At 40.7% G+C, this 18,209-nt stretch overlaps 1 protein-coding gene across 20 annotated transcripts in view; it reads right to left on the bottom strand.

Moving 5' to 3' along the window:
* Positions 1–17,560, bottom strand: part of Slc4a7 (solute carrier family 4, sodium bicarbonate cotransporter, member 7) — a 96,934-nt gene extending 79,374 nt beyond the window's left edge. For 9 of the 20 annotated variants that reach the window (NM_001360504.1, NM_001360506.1, NM_001360511.1 and 6 more), the window contains exon 1: positions 17,291–17,546. In NM_001360504.1, coding sequence (NP_001347433.1) covers positions 17,291–17,338 — 48 coding nt within the window. In that variant the 5' untranslated portion in view covers positions 17,339–17,546. Of the gene's footprint in view, positions 1–38; positions 9,990–17,290 lie in introns of those variants that run through there. The other 11 variants (NM_001360508.1, NM_001360512.1, NM_001360515.1 and 8 more) reach the window with 3 other exon arrangements.
* Between the last annotated feature and the right edge of the window lie 649 nt (positions 17,561–18,209).

Here is an 18,209-nt window from a genome sequence, read left to right as displayed (position 1 = left end):
CAGTGAATGCAAACTGGTAACTCAAATCTCCAACTTACTGGTTTATTGAAAACATGAGGTCGGGGAGGGGGCGGGGCGAAATCTGGAGGCAAAGGAATCATCTTTTGAAATCATGATGAATAAGAAATCTATACATCTATACAGACATCTATAGAGTAAGCTTTGCTTTTCTAGTTCAATTTCCATACTTCCTTCTTTCCTTCCTTTTTTCCTTCCTTCCTTCCTTGGAAATTCATTTTTTAATCTAAAAGATGAAAGACATACAAAAAGTTGAAGCAGTCTGTTCAATCACATTGCCAGTAAAAGAACTACAATGAAGAGCCAGGGCATCCAGGCAGGAATGCCATTATGTGAATTCTTGATCCCCCTAGACTACAGATCAAGGTCACCTGTCATACACACAGCATTTCTTACTCAATAACAAATTCATGGAATCACTTAACCATCCTGCTGGCCTAACAATAAATTACAAAAGGTAATAAACATGTATAGTTTATTTTCCACTGAGTTCTCAGCATCAAGCAATATCCGGGTCCTGGGAAGTCCTTATTAGTTAACACATTGAATGTCCAATATATCTCAAGGTATAAGACATTATTAAAAATTTATATTGGGTTCACTTAAAGATCCCTTCTGGGAGCAAGAGAGTGGCTTAGCAGTTTAGAAGTATTTGCTGCTCTCTTAGAGGACTAGCACCCATATCAGGGACACTCTGTAACTCTAGCTCCAGAGAATGCCAGGGAATGTGAAACAGGTTCCCATGCACACACTGTAACAACATGTACACCTACACATAATAATAATAAATCTTTTAAAAGATCCCTTCTAAACATAGAGCACAAATATGACACTTTAAAATTCCATATGTCAATTTATATATATATATGTGTGTGTGTGTGTATATATATATATATATATATAATTTATATTTTACAATAGAATCAGCATAGTAAAAATTCAATTCACAAATGAAAATCCTGGCCAAGAAAAAAAATTGTTTTTTACTAAACATACATGCTATATATGTACATCATGTACATAACAGGTTTTACTAACATTGACACTTATACTTTTCTTGGTCAAGTTATCAAAACATAGGACTTACGTATATAGCATAGCATAAAGAACAATATGTTAAATTACTTAAAATGTACTATAAACCTAGTATAAGAACGTTTGACACGAAAGCTTGCAAAAGCAATTATTAAAAGATAAGCAGAGATATTCATTAGGAATTTATTTTTCTATCATATAAGACATGTGGCTATAACCCAAGAGTAAGACCTCCCATAGATTCTGATTATTAAACATGTAAAGAGTAATTTCAGCTACCTGCTTCTAAACAGGCCTAATATGACAATCTCTTTCCTACTATTTTAGCTACCTGTTTTTAATTATTTATTTCTAAGATTATAGTATATTTACATCATTTCACCCTTCCCTAGCCTCCCTCGTGGTAAAGATGTTACGAATGTTCCTAACTTTACACAGTTTTTACTCTTCAGCAGATGAATTTCACAGCCAAGGATTGAGGGGATAATAGTCTAAGCTAGTGCTAATAAGCACTTCAGTTCTCCAAGATTCACTATTAAGCTTACAAATACTAAAGTATGGGGGAAAAACAAAACAAAACAAAACACCCAAAAACCACCAATCCTAGATATCCGAATGGGTACCTACATGCAACTTCCTCGCCAGCTGAAATCTTTCCATAGTAATACTGACAGGGTAGGTCTTGTTTCTGGCAGTGCAGTAAATCCCTTGCAGAGTCCAGGTACAGTGAGGACACCTCTGATTTAGGTCACGGCGCTTTATACAGATGAACTCCTCTAAGTTGCTTTTATGACACAGCCAATCACTGTCTTCTACATTACCTAATCTTCCAAGCTGGTAACTACAGCTTGGGGTCAGTGCACTAACCAGTTGTAGACTGTAACAAACACATTTAGAAACACTGAAAGAAGCCAGGTGTTTTGCACTTGGGAGGTGGAAACAAGAGAATCAGGAATCCAAGGCCAGCCTCTACTACATAGTGAGTTCAGGCCTTGCTGGGCAGGATCCCATGAAACTTTAAAACAAAGTGTAGGGAAAGAAAGGGAGGAGTAAGAGAAGGAAAGATGAGCTGAATGAATGCAGCAACCAGCTTAAAGGAAGTTTCTCTACATTAGAACAAAGAGAACATAGTCTAAGAACCCTGCGCGTGGATGTTTAAATGTCTGTGTGGGCCTTACCGTATTTTTCAGGAAGCTGGTGACCAGTACGCTCGTTACTTAATTCAGCAAAACCCAAATATTTTCATCCAGAACTTGCTTTAAAAGATTACTAAATTTATAGCAAATAATCTTCAATTTGAACTGTATTATTAATAGGATTGATGGTCATATTGTAATTTACATAACAACTTGAAGTGACAACAGGAGTAAACAGCACAACCCCAGCTCTTGGGACTCGGAACCCTTTCATACTCTTATTCCTGGAGGATCCCAGTGCCTTTGCTTCTAAGAATGACCTCTACCTCTACACAGCACAGAAAAAAACTCAAAAAACCTTCAGAGTTTATGCAAAATAACAATTACAAAATGACAGCTTATGTAACACCTTAATGGAAATTAGTGTATCAAAAAAACTGTCCAAACTCCAGTGAGGAAAATTCCGTGGTTTTGTTTGGTTGAAACAAATTTTCCTTATGTATTCTAAGCCAGCCTCAAATTGTTGACCCGCTTGCCTCAGCATCCAATAATGGGATGATAATGGTACACTGCCACGCACAGCAAATACTATTTTTCAATTAACAATGGATACTCTTCTTTTATATTAATTCAAGTCATTTCTGAAAAGTTAATTACATAGTGAAACCTAAAGCAATTTCAAATGTATATTGCATATAATGTTATCAAAACCCACTTGTATTCTTGTTTTGATTTTTGTTTTGGTGTGTACATCTATGAGAGGAGGGGAGACAGACAAAGTCCCTCATTAAATGGAGTTTGACATTGGCAGGTAAGTCTCGAAAGATCTCCTGTCTCTGCATGCTAGCACTAGAGTGACGGGTACACACCAGCTCTGTTCTTATGTGGATGATGGGAATCCAAACTCAGGTCTCTGTGCTTGCATTGCATCCATGTTACCCACTAAACAGTCTCCTCATCCATTAAAAAAAAAGATATTTATTTATTCTACAGACTACAATGACAGAAGTCCCAATAATCTTCCTTATTTAACTTCCCAAGTCCCCAGCACTAGTTTTTGCAATTTCAATGGATATGACACTAGGTATTAGTGCCTTTCTAAATGTATTTCATTACATGGTAAGAAAAATAAAACCATACATCTGTCAATAAAACCAACACCATTTATCATTAAGATCAAGTATTGGTCTGGAAATGGGCGAGGGGTATCCCAGAAGCTGTTGCCTGATTGTGGGATATGTTCTTGTAGATGGGCTGCCTTGTCTGGCCTCGGTGGGAGAAGCACCTAGACTCACAGTAACTTCAAGTGCCAGGGTGGAGGGATAGTTCAGGGGGTGAGGAGAGAGGCCTGTGAGAAGGGGTAACCAGGAAGTGGAAACCACAGTGAGTAAAGCAAATAAGTTTAAAAAAAAAAAAAAAAAAAGCCAGGCATGGCGGTGCATGCCTTTAATCCCAGCACTCGGGAGGCAGAGGCAGGTGGATTAAAGTGAGTTCCACGACAACCAGGGCTACACAAAGAAACCCTGTCTCGAAAACCAAAAAAAAAAGAAAAGAGAAAAGAAATTAAATTTAAAAATAGAGAGAGAGAAAACAAGTATTGAGAAATACCAGTGTCAGGCTGGTAGACACAAGTATTCCAAAATCCTTTTTGCCTGAAAGCCCAGATTATTATTACAGAAAAACAAAGCAAAACAAAATACAAATAAACCAAAAAGCCTATTATTGTAGAGGGACTCAAACTGCTCAATTCTGTTTAAGATACACTGAATCCTAAGACAGGAGTACATCTATGTAATCCTAACAATATGGAAGCTGAAGCAGGAGAACCATTGGTCATTAAAAGCACCAAAACAGTCAGGGCTATAAAGGGAAGATTCTGTCTCAAAACAACAAGAGAGGCCTATTTTGAGGCCTAGAAAATCATCTTGAAGGTAACTTAAATTAACACTGTTTTCTCTGCATTTACCTCAGTAAATATGGCACTCCTGTTTGGCTGCTTAGTAGAAATATGACTATTGTCCAATGATTTTCTATTATTTTATTCAAGTGCCAAATATAGTGGATTCAGCTGCCTAAGAATCTTAAGGCACCCTGCTTCTCCTTTTACTTTCTCTGATCATCACAGTTCAGGCCTCTATCTTCGCTGGCCTGGAAAATGTAATTTTCTAGTTGGCTTCCAACCTCCACAGAATTGTCTCTAGCATTCTCTTGAGGAGATAGTGCTGTCCCCAATTTACACCCACAGGTCTCAGACTGAATCTAAGCCAAAGGTCTACCTTACTTCCCTTCTCTACCATTGTCTGTGGTCTACTTTGCTATTTATTTACGTGTATGCGTGTTCTGCCTACATGTATGTCTGTGCACCACATGGTTGCAAGGGATTAACAGCTGCCACAGATGTGCTTAGAAGGGCACCTAGTGCTCTGAATACTGAGTCACCTCTGTGTACTTTTCCTTCCTGTTCAACTCAACCATTCTCAACTTACTAGACTTGAACATATTTTTTTCTATTTGAGTCTTGAAATACTGTATCTCTGCTCCTTGATAAATATATTAAATGAGTGAATAACAAAGTCTGATATTGAAAAAAATAATTCTATTTATTACTTCTTAGAAATGGGTACTTGTTTTATAGTTCCTATTAGTTTTCCAGATGAATAATATCACCTGCATTCACTTAAACCCCCCAAAGATTCTATGAAATTCCTCTATTATTATACTATTCTCCCCTGTTTTATTCTTCAAATATTCTCTCGATTCACTTAAACCTCCCAAAGATTCTATGAAATTCCTCTATTATTATACTATTCTCCCCTGTTTTATTCTTCAAATATTCTCTCGAGACAGAGCCTCACAATGTAGCCCAGACTGGCTACAAGCTGGCAATCTTCCTGCCTTAGTCCAGTTCACTTTCCTATTCTTTAACTTCTTCTGTTTACGCTCATAAAATTTGCTTTTGTGCTAACAAATATGTAAGAAGGGTCAAGAAATCACCCAGAGCCAAATCTTTGGTCTGATGACCTCTGAGTTGTTTTTCTTCACTTCTTATTTTCTGACACTATTAGTTCTGTTACTATCATTAGGGCCCCACACATGCTAAAAAAGAATAGTCCCAAGCTATAGCCCTGCCCTTGTTACTTTTTGTTATGAGATAGGGTCTCAGTAAGTTACCCAGAGCGCCCTGAACTCACTGTGGTGCCTATGGGGATTCAACTTGTAATGTTCTCTGGCCTCCCAAGTGGCTGGGATTACAGGTCTGTGCCACCTGGCCCAACCAAGAGGTATTTATATTTTTATATCGTTAGAGAATATAAAAAGAATACTGGGAACATGTTTAGGATCTCTGCGCTTTAAAGAATGTTAAGTAAAACATTTGCTAAAATTATTTATAAATGTACTTGCAATTTTAGTGTATGATCTGTTCAGCATGGAGACTGTTGACTACGAATTATCATTTGAACATGGGTTGTTGAAGTAAATGTCCAAAAGAAGCTGCAAAGAGTAGCTTTGAATGCAGGCAGCAAACATTTGCTCTAATTTTGTAAAGATGCCAGTTCGGCTGCATAATAATTTGACAATGCTTTAATCTGAATTCTTTATTACTATTTCATATTTGTTAATTCTTATCTCAGTAAGAAAACAGAAATTCTTCTCTTGTTTTTTCTAGCTATTAGCACCGTGTTTAAACTTCCCAGATTCTTTCTGAGAGCACAGAGTTGGGCTCCAAGAAATGATAAGCAAACACTAAAGGGCAATGAGGACAGGATCTCAGGGAGTAGCTACCTCTAACCTTCTTGTCTGACATGTATTTCTTTCTCAGGTCCCCCAGAAACCACTGTTTTCATTGGCTTCAGCTCCATTTTCTCACAACTGAGTCTCTACTCTGGATCCTTCTAAATAAGGTTAAGATTATAGATTTTAATTAAACAGATTAGTCAAATAACTGGATTGCAGTAGAATGCATAAAGCCAACAGGGTAATAATCATGCCTGTCTATAATCCAGCACTTAAGAAACTGCAGCAGGCAGGAGGATACATAAGCTGTGTTGGCTGCCTGGGGCCATCTGGTGGTGGTAAGACTGTGTGTGAAAACTGACTGTGAGTGTGTTACATGTGTTGTGCCACCTTTTAATTTTCTCATATTTTGAAAGAGTTTGTAAGAACTTGTGATGACTTCTCAAATTTCCTATTTTTTTAAATAAAACAGCTAAACAAAGTATTAAAGTTGAATGAGGGCTAAATTTACTCTGAATGAATCTTAAATTCCTAGGAAATTGGAGACCAAGTGCAAAAATATTCCCAAGAGAAACTATACCCTGCAGGTGCGTGTGCAAAACTACCCACGGCAGTTCCTCCTGGACAGACTGACAATTGGAGTAGAACATTCACTCTTCCTAAAAGGCCCCACTGAGGAACGCACCATGAGGCTAGGGGCCCAACTTCAGTCACAAAGAGAGTCCACAAACCCCAAATGACAAAACTAAAAGCAGATGAACTATATAAAAAAGTACTCTTACTAGAAATGTAAACAGTGATTTAATCTGGTGCTATATTTTCTTCCTGTTAGTCCTCAATAATTACACAGATAAACTAACAGTCATTTGAGATTATTTAAATGATCTACCTTTACTCCCTAAACCAATCTGGCTACCTCCCAGCCCCATCCCATGATATGTGCATATTATTATTATCACTGATCTGCCTCTGTGGGTTTCAGGTGTGTTTCCATGATCTCTCTCTGGACCTCTTCCTTATGGCTCCAAATCCTCCATCCTCCTCCATGATATAAATCTCCGTCTCTCCCCTATCTCCTTCCTCTGATTGGCAGATGTTCCACCCTATTCTGTATTCTGCCCACCCATTAGGTGATCTGCATTCATTGACAAGGCAGAGAATCAATGGTAAGAACTGTTGACACAAACTTGAGCCAGGAGATTGTTGTTGTAAGCATTACAATTAAGTGTCCCAATTGAAAAAAGATATGAGGGCAGAGAAACCATCATTTGAATAACACAAGGGTAAACTTTCCCCAGTGCACAAAAACATTATGCCTACAATGAGCACCAAAGGTTCCTACTATATAGTAATTCTAAAGTTGGAATAGAAATAGCACAATTACGGCATTTCCAGAAAAGTGCAAACAGCTGTTATCAAATATGAGCTTGGAAATCCTTGTCATTGGTCATGTACATAAAAATCTATGCTTTCCATCAAGCAAAAACCACACAAGGAATAGCAGACAAGTAAAATACATATTGTTTCCAAAAAACGAATAAACATATAAAACTGATGAAAACTGATTTGCATTTTTCTAGTGTTCAATACTTATAACCTACTTAAACCCTTACTTCAGGTTAAATGAAAAACAATACCCAAATGACCACATTGTGACGGTAGCATTAGGAAGGGCTAAGGAAGAAGTACTAAATTCCTGGACAGCCTGGACAATAAAGTAATTAAAACTCATCTCAAAACAAAAAATTAAGATGCCCTCAGATTATATTGGCACATGCTATCACCCCAGCAACTCAGAAAGGTTACTTGTAGGTTTAAGGCCAGCCTGGGCTACAAAACAAGTCAGTGTCTCAAGACAACAACAGAAAAAGACCTTTAGTGGGGTTTTGGTATTTCATAGTAAGGTGCTGTATTTTCATGAGCACACAAAATACATTAATGAAAAAAAAAAACTTCAAGAGATGGGGAAAAACGCATTTTTCCCAAATATTAACCTTAAAACCTTGGTTAAGTGGAAATAATTTCCAAAGAGTAAGCTAACTCTCTTTTAAAGAAGTGATATATGCAACAACACATGGTCTGTATAAAACATACAGATGTTATGATTCATTCATGGGGAGTTCAAGGTAAATGGTGCTCTCTGTAGCAAAATCAGGAACACAATGCGACTAGGGTCCTGTACAACTGTGTCAATGTAATTTCAACAAAGGCCAATTAATTGTTAAGTTTATTTTTCAGGATGTTGAAGATCAAATGCAGGTACCAGAGCACGTGAGGCAAGTGTTCTACCACTGATACATTCCTAGCCCTTGGATAACTTAAAAATATTTATGAATCTCAATAAAAAGTTAAGTATGTTCACAGGGAGAAAGTCTAAGTTTAAGCAAGTATATATATGCAGCTTGGCATGGCGGCACACACCTGTAATCAAAGCATTCGGAAGTAAAAAAACCACCTGGAGTTTAAGTCAGCCAAACCATCTCACAAAGAAAGGAAGGAAGAAGAAAATCTAACTTAGTAGTTCTTCACTGCCCTACCCTGCTTTCTATGGTTGCGATGAAGACCATGACCAAAAACAACTCTGGGAGAACAGGGTTTTACTTCGGCTTATAAACCATTAAGAAAAACCCAGAAGAAACCTGCAGACAGGGACTAAAGCACCGGCCATGGAGGATGCCATTTACTGGCTTGTTCTACATAGCTTGCTCACCATACTTTTTTAGACAACCCAGGGCCACCTGGCCAGAGGTGGCCCAGACATGTCTAGAGACCAATCTGAGAGAAGTACTTACTCAATTGTGTCAAGTAGACAACAAAGCAGGACAACCACCAAACGGTGACGGCCTTATACCTAAGCCACTACATTCTACATATTGACTCTAACTTTTCCTTTACATTCTCTGACTCAAATTCCTGAGTAAATGCAAACAGGATTAGAATACCTGTAACTACAAGTTCAAACTTCAAAAGGATAAGTGAACTTAATACATAATTGGGTAAGAGGTATGCAATTCATTGATATGTTATTATTTCTGAAATATTACGACTATTATATAGTATTGATAAAGTACATTTACAAAATGAAAATAAGCAATTCTTTTTAGTCTATTAATAACCTCTCTCAAAAAGTATGTCAACCCATAACATAAGGCAATATAAAAAAAATCATCTACTGGGCATGGCAGTCTAAAGGAGACTAAGAAAGGAGGAACCTAGTATATAGAAAGTCTGAGGCCAAGCTGGGCTACACAGTGAGATGCCCAATCTCAGAAACAGGTGGGGAGGAGATGAGACAGGAGGAGAAAGAGAGAAGAGAGAAGATGGGGGGAGGAGGAATTAGAAGCTGGTATGGGAGTGCATATATGTGGACAAGTGACTTGCCTTAAGTTTGAGGTCAGCGTGAGTTTTACGGTGAGTTCAAAGCCAGCCTGGGCTCGAACTTTTTAATTAGATATGTTTAAACATAAGCATTATTTATATAAACAGATTGACAAGCTGGCTGTATAGTGATGTATGTACATTAGTTTCCTCTTTCGCTCTCCAGTGTGCTTATACTTACGTTGCTTTTTAAACTACCTGTATTCAATTAGACCTAGCTATCTCTCTCTATCAGTACAAAGAGCCACCCCGACTCTTCAGCAACTGTTTGATGGCGTCATTTACTCTACCTTTGCCATACAAGGGGGTTACTTCCATAATATTTTTCCTGTTTATTTTGTTTGGTTGTCTTTTAAGATGGTCTCTCCCTATGTAGCCCAGGCTTGTCTGTCTCCTTTTCCCAGATGCTAGGCTTGAAAGACTGAATCAGCATAACTGACTTAAAAAGCAACTTTTAAAACGATACATTTCCAATCTCTTCTGTACAGTAACTAAAACAGGTTATCTTACACAGCTTTACATGGTTGGTGTCATAAGATTTGCTTTTTCAAGATCTATGGCATCTATTAATTAGTGACCTGGTGCTCAGGCTTTCTTCTAAGAACCACTACATGCTGGAGAGATGGCTCAGAGGTTGAGAGCATTGACTGCTTCCAGAGGTCCTGTGTTCAATTCCCAGCCGTCACATGGTGGCTCACAACCATCTGTAATGAGATCTGGCACCCTCTTCTGGTATATAGGCATATATGCAGGCAGAACTCTGTACATAATAAATTAAAAAAAAAAAACTTCATGTGGCTGCATTATCTCATCCAAATTTAATATATTTATCTGTTACAGGGTTTCTCAAGAGCCTTTAATATGTTGTTATAAGTTATGAATTTCTAAAAAGTATGTTTTTTAGAAATTCATAACTTTAGTTATTTTATTGGGCTACAAATAGTTCTTTGACAGAATCTCCTATAGACTTCACAGTCTGAGAAATAAATTCCAAGTGAATGTTATAGGGTGGATGCAAAATTTTCTAACTCTTTAAGCAAAATATAAGCAAACTTTAACAATACAGAGCTAACCTATGTTAACTTTTAGGACATCTTCTTTAGACAGACCAACTGTTGTGACTTCCAGACAAGCCTGGCTACATAGGAAGGTACCATCTTAAAAGACAACCAAACAAAACAAACAGGAAAAATATTATGGAAGTAACCCCCTTTTGCTGTCTTCTGAATTCCTGTGCGATTTCAATGTAAAGCTATTTGTATCTCTCCCAGAAAAACAAACAAACAACTGTTTGGGGGTGATTCCTAAGTCCCCAGGTGCCACACCATACATACCTCTATTTTTAAATCAATTTTAAATACATGCTGTATTAGGAGGTGCCATTAATATTTTGTATACTAGGACAGAATCCAGAATTCTTTTCATTTAACACTAATGAAAAAACAGCAAAAAGTTCACTGAGGTTCTGAGTCAAAACAAATGAACTGACTCACAAGAGTCACCTTTCACAATTAGTAATTAAGAAAACAGCTATGGAAACTGTTAGGGTGGTTAATTTTCATACAGGCATCTTTTTTAAAAAATAAATATATCACATTCTCACAAAACAAAAATTTCGTCTTTAAATTCATTTCATACAATATAAAAATCAAGATTTTTTTTTTCTTAAGGGCTTTACTACATGGACTAACTGTGGACTTGTGGATTAAAGCAACCGCCCTGCATCAGCTTCCCAGGAAGCTCCAACACAAGCATGGCGTAAGACTCAACACAAGCATGGCATAAGACTCAACACAAGCATGGCATAAGACAACAACACAAGCATGGCATAAGACTCAACACAAGCATGGCATAAGACTCAACTTCTAGGAGTTTTCCGAGAGCAAGGAAGTTTACATTTCCTAAGAGTTGCTGCTAGGAAAAAAAAAAAAAAGAATTCCAATGTAAGTGGAGAAAAGTAAACAACAAGGAAAAAGAAATTCCATTTTAAATGTACTTCAAAGCAGCACCATGCACTCTAGAGGGGCAAGTTTAATGAAGTTCAGGGCCAGTCTGTTCTCCAGATAAGACCCAGGACAATAGCAAGATCCTGTCTCAAAAAAAAGGGGGAAAGGGGGGAGGGGGGGAGAGGATGGAGGGGAGGGGAAGGAAAGAAAAGGGAGGGGAGGGGAAGGGAGGGGGAGGGGAAGGAAGGGGAAGGAAGGGGAAGGGAGGGGGAGGGGAAGGAATGGTGAGGAGAAGGAAGGGGAAGAGAGGGGAGGGGAAGGGAGGGGGAGGGGAAGGAAGGGGAAGAGAGGGGAGGGGAAGGAAGGGGAAGAGAGGGGAGGGGAAGGAAGGGGAAGAGAGGGGAGGGGAAGGGAGGGGGAGGAGAAGGACGGGAGGGAAGGGGAAAACCCAGGAAACTACAAGCATGACCTCAGAATTATATCCACAAGGACAGTGAAGATTGCTGAAACCCAACCCTCCAGCTCCACTTACACTTTGCCACAGCTGCCCTAAAGATGTCTATAGGCATTCATAAGCTCTGTAATAGTATACTGACATTTGTCTTCCCTCACGTCCCTGCTCTCCCCTCTGCTCAAACTCTAGCCAACCTTACCAAAAGAGTAGTAAAGTTTGAAAGATATTTTCATGGCAAAGTGTAAAATTGTTGTACATCAATAATTTGTTTCAACTGGGTATTGTGGCTCATGACGTTAATCAGGAGGCAGAGGACTTGCTTGAGTTCAAGGATAGCCTGATCTATACAGGCCAAATAGGCCTACATAGTAAGAGCCTTAAGACCCTATCTTTAGCCGGGCAGTGGTGGCATATGCCTTTAATCCCAGCACTTGGGAGGCAGAGGCAGGAGGATCTGTGAGTTCGAGGCCAGCCTGGTCTACAGAGTGAGTTCCAGGATAGTCAGGGCTACACAGAGAAACCCTGTCTCGAAAAACAAAGAAATTAAATAAATAAATAAAATTTAAAAATTAAAACACACACATACACACAAAGAACTCTATCTTTAAATTAAGAAATATTCTTCCTAGAAAACTCTTCAATAGCATCTGTAATTATACAGGAAGACTCAAAGAAAGAAAAACACTACATAAATTTGATTCATTTTCTTGTTAAAGACACTGATTTTTAAACTAAAAGAAATTCTGTGTATTTCCCCAAAATAAAGAATACCAGTAAGCTAATAAACTGACACAGACTTGTGTAACTCCAGCACTCTGGAGGCAGACGGAGGAGGGTAACTAAAATTTCAAGGCTAGCCTGTGCTGAGGAGTGAGTACCAAGCAATCCTAAACTATATAGCAACACTTGTCTCAAAACAAATTTTTAAATAAATACTAAAGTAGGAAATAATTGTGTATATAAAAGTATAAGAAGCACATGGACACCAAGTTATTAATTATACGTTATAAATAGCTATAAGAAAAACGTTTCTATCAGCCTTCCTTTTACCCACTCTGTAGAAACCATTCTACACTCCTTCATTATCAAATAAGTATCTTGTAATTTAAAAATTACTTCCCACCTTGAAAGTAAGTGTACTTTCAGGGGTACAGTCTCAGATTTCTCATCAGAAACGATCTACAATCAACAGCTTCTCAGACTCGGCAATCTGACAGAAAATAAGTAATATGATCTTAGAGTCCACAGGCAGAGGAAGGTCTCCACAAAGATGTGAACAGAGTTGGAAGCAAATGGCACTGGTCCCCATAACAGTCTCTGCACAAGAAAGAAGTAAGTATTTAAAACAGTAATGCATTTTGTCAAAATATGCTGTAACTGTTCACTTCTACACTGTGAAGGAAAAAAACACATTAAACACATTAAAATTCAAATGGTATTAGTTCCAGATAAAATGCAAATCTGTATCATAACCACATAATTTCTAAATCTACTCTTATAATATCAGTCATAGCCCAAATTAGCATTTCTCTAGTCATTCAGCCCTCAGCACTGCTACAGCCTGTATCACAATGTCAATCACTGACCCTCTTGTGGCACAAAGTTGTGGCACAAAGGTGGTGAGTTAGGACTGACGTCACACCAGAAACTGCCCTGAAGGTTCTGCATGTTCTTATGCTTTTGTGTTCTCTCTCTCCCTCTCCCTCTCCCCCCTCTCTTCCCCCCCTCTCTCCCTCCCCCTCTCTCTCCCTCTCCCTCCCCCCTCTCTCTCCCTCTCTCTCTCCCTCCCCCCCTCTCCCTCTCCCCTCTCTCTCTCCCTCCCCCCCTCTCTCCCTCTCCCCTCTCTCTCTCCCTCCCTCTCTCTCTCTCCCTCCCTCTCTCTCCTTCCCTCTCTCTCCCTCCCTCCCTCTCTCTCTCTCCCTCCCTCTCTCTCCTTCCCTCTCTCTCCCTTCCTCTCCCTCTCTCTCTCTCTCTCTCTCTCTCTCTCTCACACACACACACACACACACACACACGTGTACATACATGTGTAACAAAAAGAATGTTCAAACTATGTGTATCTATCTATAACTAACCAATTGCATTAACCTTATAAACAAGCCTTAATGTAAACAGCCCTTTCTGTAGCTGTAAATCCTATCCACTTTAAGATCTTATTTGTGGTAAGATAGAGTAAGAGAGAAAGAGGAAGAAAAACAACCCAATACAGGATGTTGACAAGTAGCTACCAAAGTTTTAATATATATTGGCTAGCACACCAAATGCCACTAAAATGTTATACTAGGTTCCTCCAGTGACAGGGTAGTACTCTGGCTTTCAATTTAACCTATTCAACTAATGAGAGTTTAGTATAAGAGCATGCCTGGTCAAAAGAAAACCTATGTTATTAAATCAGTCATAGTCTAGTCTCACTATCAGACACAACTGTCCTCCAATCTAAGACTAGGTTTACATGAACAAGTGACAGGCATACTGCCTCGCCCTTAACTGTTACAAATCCATGGCATATAGCCTCAAATTACCAAGAATAAGCCAAAAAGGAAACAGAAATTCTGGTAATATGCCTGGGATGCCATATATGTAAAAGCTGTCAGTAATGAAAGCAACTCACAGTTCCCCAAAAGAGGATATTTACAGACTCACAAAAACTAGATTATTTGAATCTTATTCCTTCTAGCCAAATACCTACTTTTTTTTTCCAAAGAAATATTTTTTTAACAGAATCATGAAATATTTTAACTGGCATTCACAAATTGAATGCAAATGTTCACCCAACATGCTGAAATAAACCCTCTGAAAGCAGGGCTCCATCTACCTGGTATGACTATTTTCCAGTACCCAGTATTCATGAGATACTTAGTATCTATAAGGTGAAGCTGGGTAAAGTGAAACATGCCTATAATTCCAGCATTTGAAGTGGTAGCAAGAAGTTGATGCAACTTTGATGCCAGTCTGTGTTATGTAGTGAATTCAAAATCAGCCTCAAACACACAGGGAAATCTTCCCTTAAGAGAGAGAGAGAGAGAGAGAGAGAGAGAGAGAAAGAGAGAAAGAGAGAAAGAGAGAAAGAGAGAAAGAGAGAAAGAGAGAAAGAGAAAGCCTATAAAATGAAAGAAATCAGAGAAGCAACCTTTTCATGGGACATTCTCAAAATGCTCAAAAGAAAGCTTCTTTGCTAAAACTAGAGAATTGGTACTATATGCTACAACCTACACTAGAAAACATGACTAACAACTACTTATCCAACATTAAAAAAATAAGATTTTGATAAATTCCAAATCAAACCTACAATGGTGACATTTTTATTAATGCAAAACAAATGTTGCAGCCAAGCCTAGCATAGATAAGCCTCCCCCTCACCCAGTTCAATCCCTCAAAACAAAAGATAATGTGAGGTAAAGTTTTCCTTCCAATGCTATGGTCAGTGAGAAATCATAATACTAAATTATGAGAGATGGGCTCCATCTACAAAGTAATATAAGTGGCCTCCAACATAACGGCTACTCAAATATTTTTGCATAATTATAAACTTAAGGTGGTATATAAATATGAATTTTAGTCAACTCTTTTGGCTAGGCCAGTCTATTGTGAAGTAAAAGTTGCAACTGAGCGCTAGACATAGTGGCTCATGCCTATAATGCAAGCACTAGTGTGGCTAAAACAGAAGGATTGTAGCAAGGTTGAGGCCTGCTTGGGGACGATGTGGGTTCCTGTCTAGAAAGAAAGAAAGAAAGAAAGAAAGAAAGAAAGTAAGTTAGTTATAATTGACAAACATCACAGTATCTCATTTTTATGTTTTCACTTACCAAAGTAAAGTGAGCATGTTTCCACCTTCCAAAAAGCAGAACGCTCTCCACTATTTTAACCTATTGTCACTGCTGCTTCCAGACTAGAAGCAATTTTATTTCTGTATTATAATTTATTTTGTATTGCTGTTTTGCTTGCATGTATGTCTGTATGAAGGTGTATCTCCCCTGGAAGAGGAAGTACAAACAGTTGTAAGCTGCCAAGTGGGTGCTGGGAAATGAACCTGGGTCCTATGAAAGAGCAGCCAATGATCTTAACAACAGAGCCGTTTCTCCAGCCCCTTATTTCTATTATTACTTTCTGTAAGTTTATTATTGCCAAGTTTTATTCTCCCAAAGACTTAGGGTGTATGACCTTCCAAAATACTCTCCTATCATGGTACTAATACCAGAACTGAGTTCCTTGCCATCTGTTTGTCCCCTATCCTGTCCCTTATTGTAGACACACACCCACACCCCTCTGAATGAAGCTTCTATCGGAAAAAAGTGCTTCTACTCTGGACACTACAGAATAAGTTCTCAATAAGCTACTGCACAGAATGCATGCATGGATGGATGGATGGATGGATGGATGAATGGATGGATGGACGGATGAATGGCAATAGCCTTACTGTGTATGACGACTTCTGCCTAAATAGACTGTGATAGAGAATACAACATTTTTACCCAGGTTTATGAAAACTGATACTGTTTACTGTTCAGCTGAAAATGTGCAAATAAGGTTAAGAACAAGCAACAGTGTATTTGACAGATAGTCTTGGAGAAGGTCCTGAAGGTTCATTCAAAGGCCATAAAAAGAATCCTAAGGAGTTTCCAGTACTTCATCACTGTGACCCATCAAACCCATAACCACTACAGAACTTCACAGTCTTAAGACCGAAGTTTTCCTTTATATTTAAAGAGTTTATATTTGAATACTGTGAAGTAATGAATGATCACCGCCCACGGCCTCCACAATAACTTTTAAAGTAACGAGAGGAGGGAGCCTTAAGGAAAATTCTACCAAAAAAAAAAAAAAAAAAAAAAAAAAACCGGCAAAATGTCCTTTTCCTTGTTTTGAAAAGACTGGAAAATTCATCCCTGCAACCTTCCCTCCCATTTCACTGGTCAGAGTAAAAATTGGAAGTAGGAAAATTAGTACCACCACATCCTTTGAGTCAGAGACTCTGAAAGGAGAAAGCAGTTTCTTCTGTAGGGCACATACACGTTCCTGTTTCTAGAGAACGGGCCACTTGTGTGCCCCCCGCCCCCTCCCCCGTTTAAATGAGAGCCCAGTTTCTGCGCGTCCCAAGTCCGCCCTTACTCAGGCTGCTTGCACTGGGAAAGCGGGATCGGCTGGACTGGGGACGCGCGGCGCAGAGCACTGGGGTCTCTCTCGGTCCATTCTCTTTCTATGGAGCCCGGAGGAGGACACTGCACTCACGGTGCTTCTCCTGGGCCTGCGACCCAACACGCCACAGAGCGCCGGCCCCGACGGCCGGTCCCGACTCCGGCCACAGGCTGAAGGCGGCGGCGGCGGCAGGAACAGCAGCCTGGGCTGAAGGACGGCAGCGTCCACGCGGCGGGAGAACACGGCTCCCGGAGCCGCGCGTCTGAGAGCCGGGCACTGCGGCGGCGGACACGCGTCCTCGGGAGAGGCGTCCCCGAGGGCTCGAAGCCGGCCGTCCCCTGCGACCCCCGCCACACAAAGGCGACGGCGGCGCGCGGCCGCCAGCATAGGCCGCCGGCAGCCCCGCCGCGACGCCGCCTTTGTCTGCGGGCCTCGGCCTCCCCGCTCCTTACCCGCGTGAGTAGCGGTCTCATCTGCTCGCCGGCCCCGTCTGCCTCCATGGCCCGCCCCGGAGCTCTGAGAGGCCGCGACCGCAGCAGAGACGGGCACGCGGAGGGAGACCCTGTGCGGAGCGCTGGCCGCCGAGAGCTGGCCCCGGAGTGCGGCGACCGCTGCGAGCGCGGGACGTTCTCCGGGAGAGAGAGGCAACGGCGTGCCGCGAGGACTGAGACGGGCAGAGGACGCGGCGCGGAGGAGGCAGCGGCGCCCGGGCGGGGGCGGGGCGGGGGGCGGGGCTGGGGGGCGGGGGCGGGGGCGGGGGCGGGGCGCGCTCCGGCACGCCCCCCCCGGAGCACGCCCCCTGCCTGTTAGGCACCAGGTCCGGCGTCGAGCGACCGCCTCCAGTGGCTAAGGGGCTTGGAGGTAGGGCGGAGACAAAAGAAGACAGACATTCGTATCAGCCAATCAGCAGCTCGGAAGGGTCTGTCGCCTCCCCCGCCCCCCAGGTCAGTTTCCCGGAGGCCCCGCCCCTCTTTGTAAAGACTTAATTGACCGAGGCTGAGAGTGGAACTCGGTTTTTCGAATCGGAAGTTCTACAGACTTTCGAAGTGGAATGGGGTCATCACCCCATTCAGCTCCTCACCACGTGTTTTACAAGCAGGAGAGAAACAGGACGACGCCAGATTCATTCTCTGCCTCTGCAAGTTTCTCTCCTAGAGGTAACTCTATCGTGGACCCTGTAAAAGAGGGGATACATTTAGCAACTTGCCTAGTGCACTCCCTGCACTGGCCTAGTTCCACAACCTGTCCCACTCTTGGGTCGACCCTATAGGTAGGGTGCTTGTCTACTATCTACCTGGGTGTGGAGGTGATGGTCTCCATCACAAATGGACATTGAAGGATTAAATACATTTCTGTCCCTCTGTGAAGGTG

Source organism: Mus musculus, chromosome 14, assembly GCF_000001635.26.
Source record: "Mus musculus strain C57BL/6J chromosome 14, GRCm38.p6 C57BL/6J".
Lineage (NCBI taxonomy): Eukaryota > Metazoa > Chordata > Mammalia > Rodentia > Muridae > Mus > Mus musculus.
The sequence above is the reverse complement of the archived record's forward strand: the minus strand, read 5'-3'. Positions and strand labels throughout refer to the sequence as shown.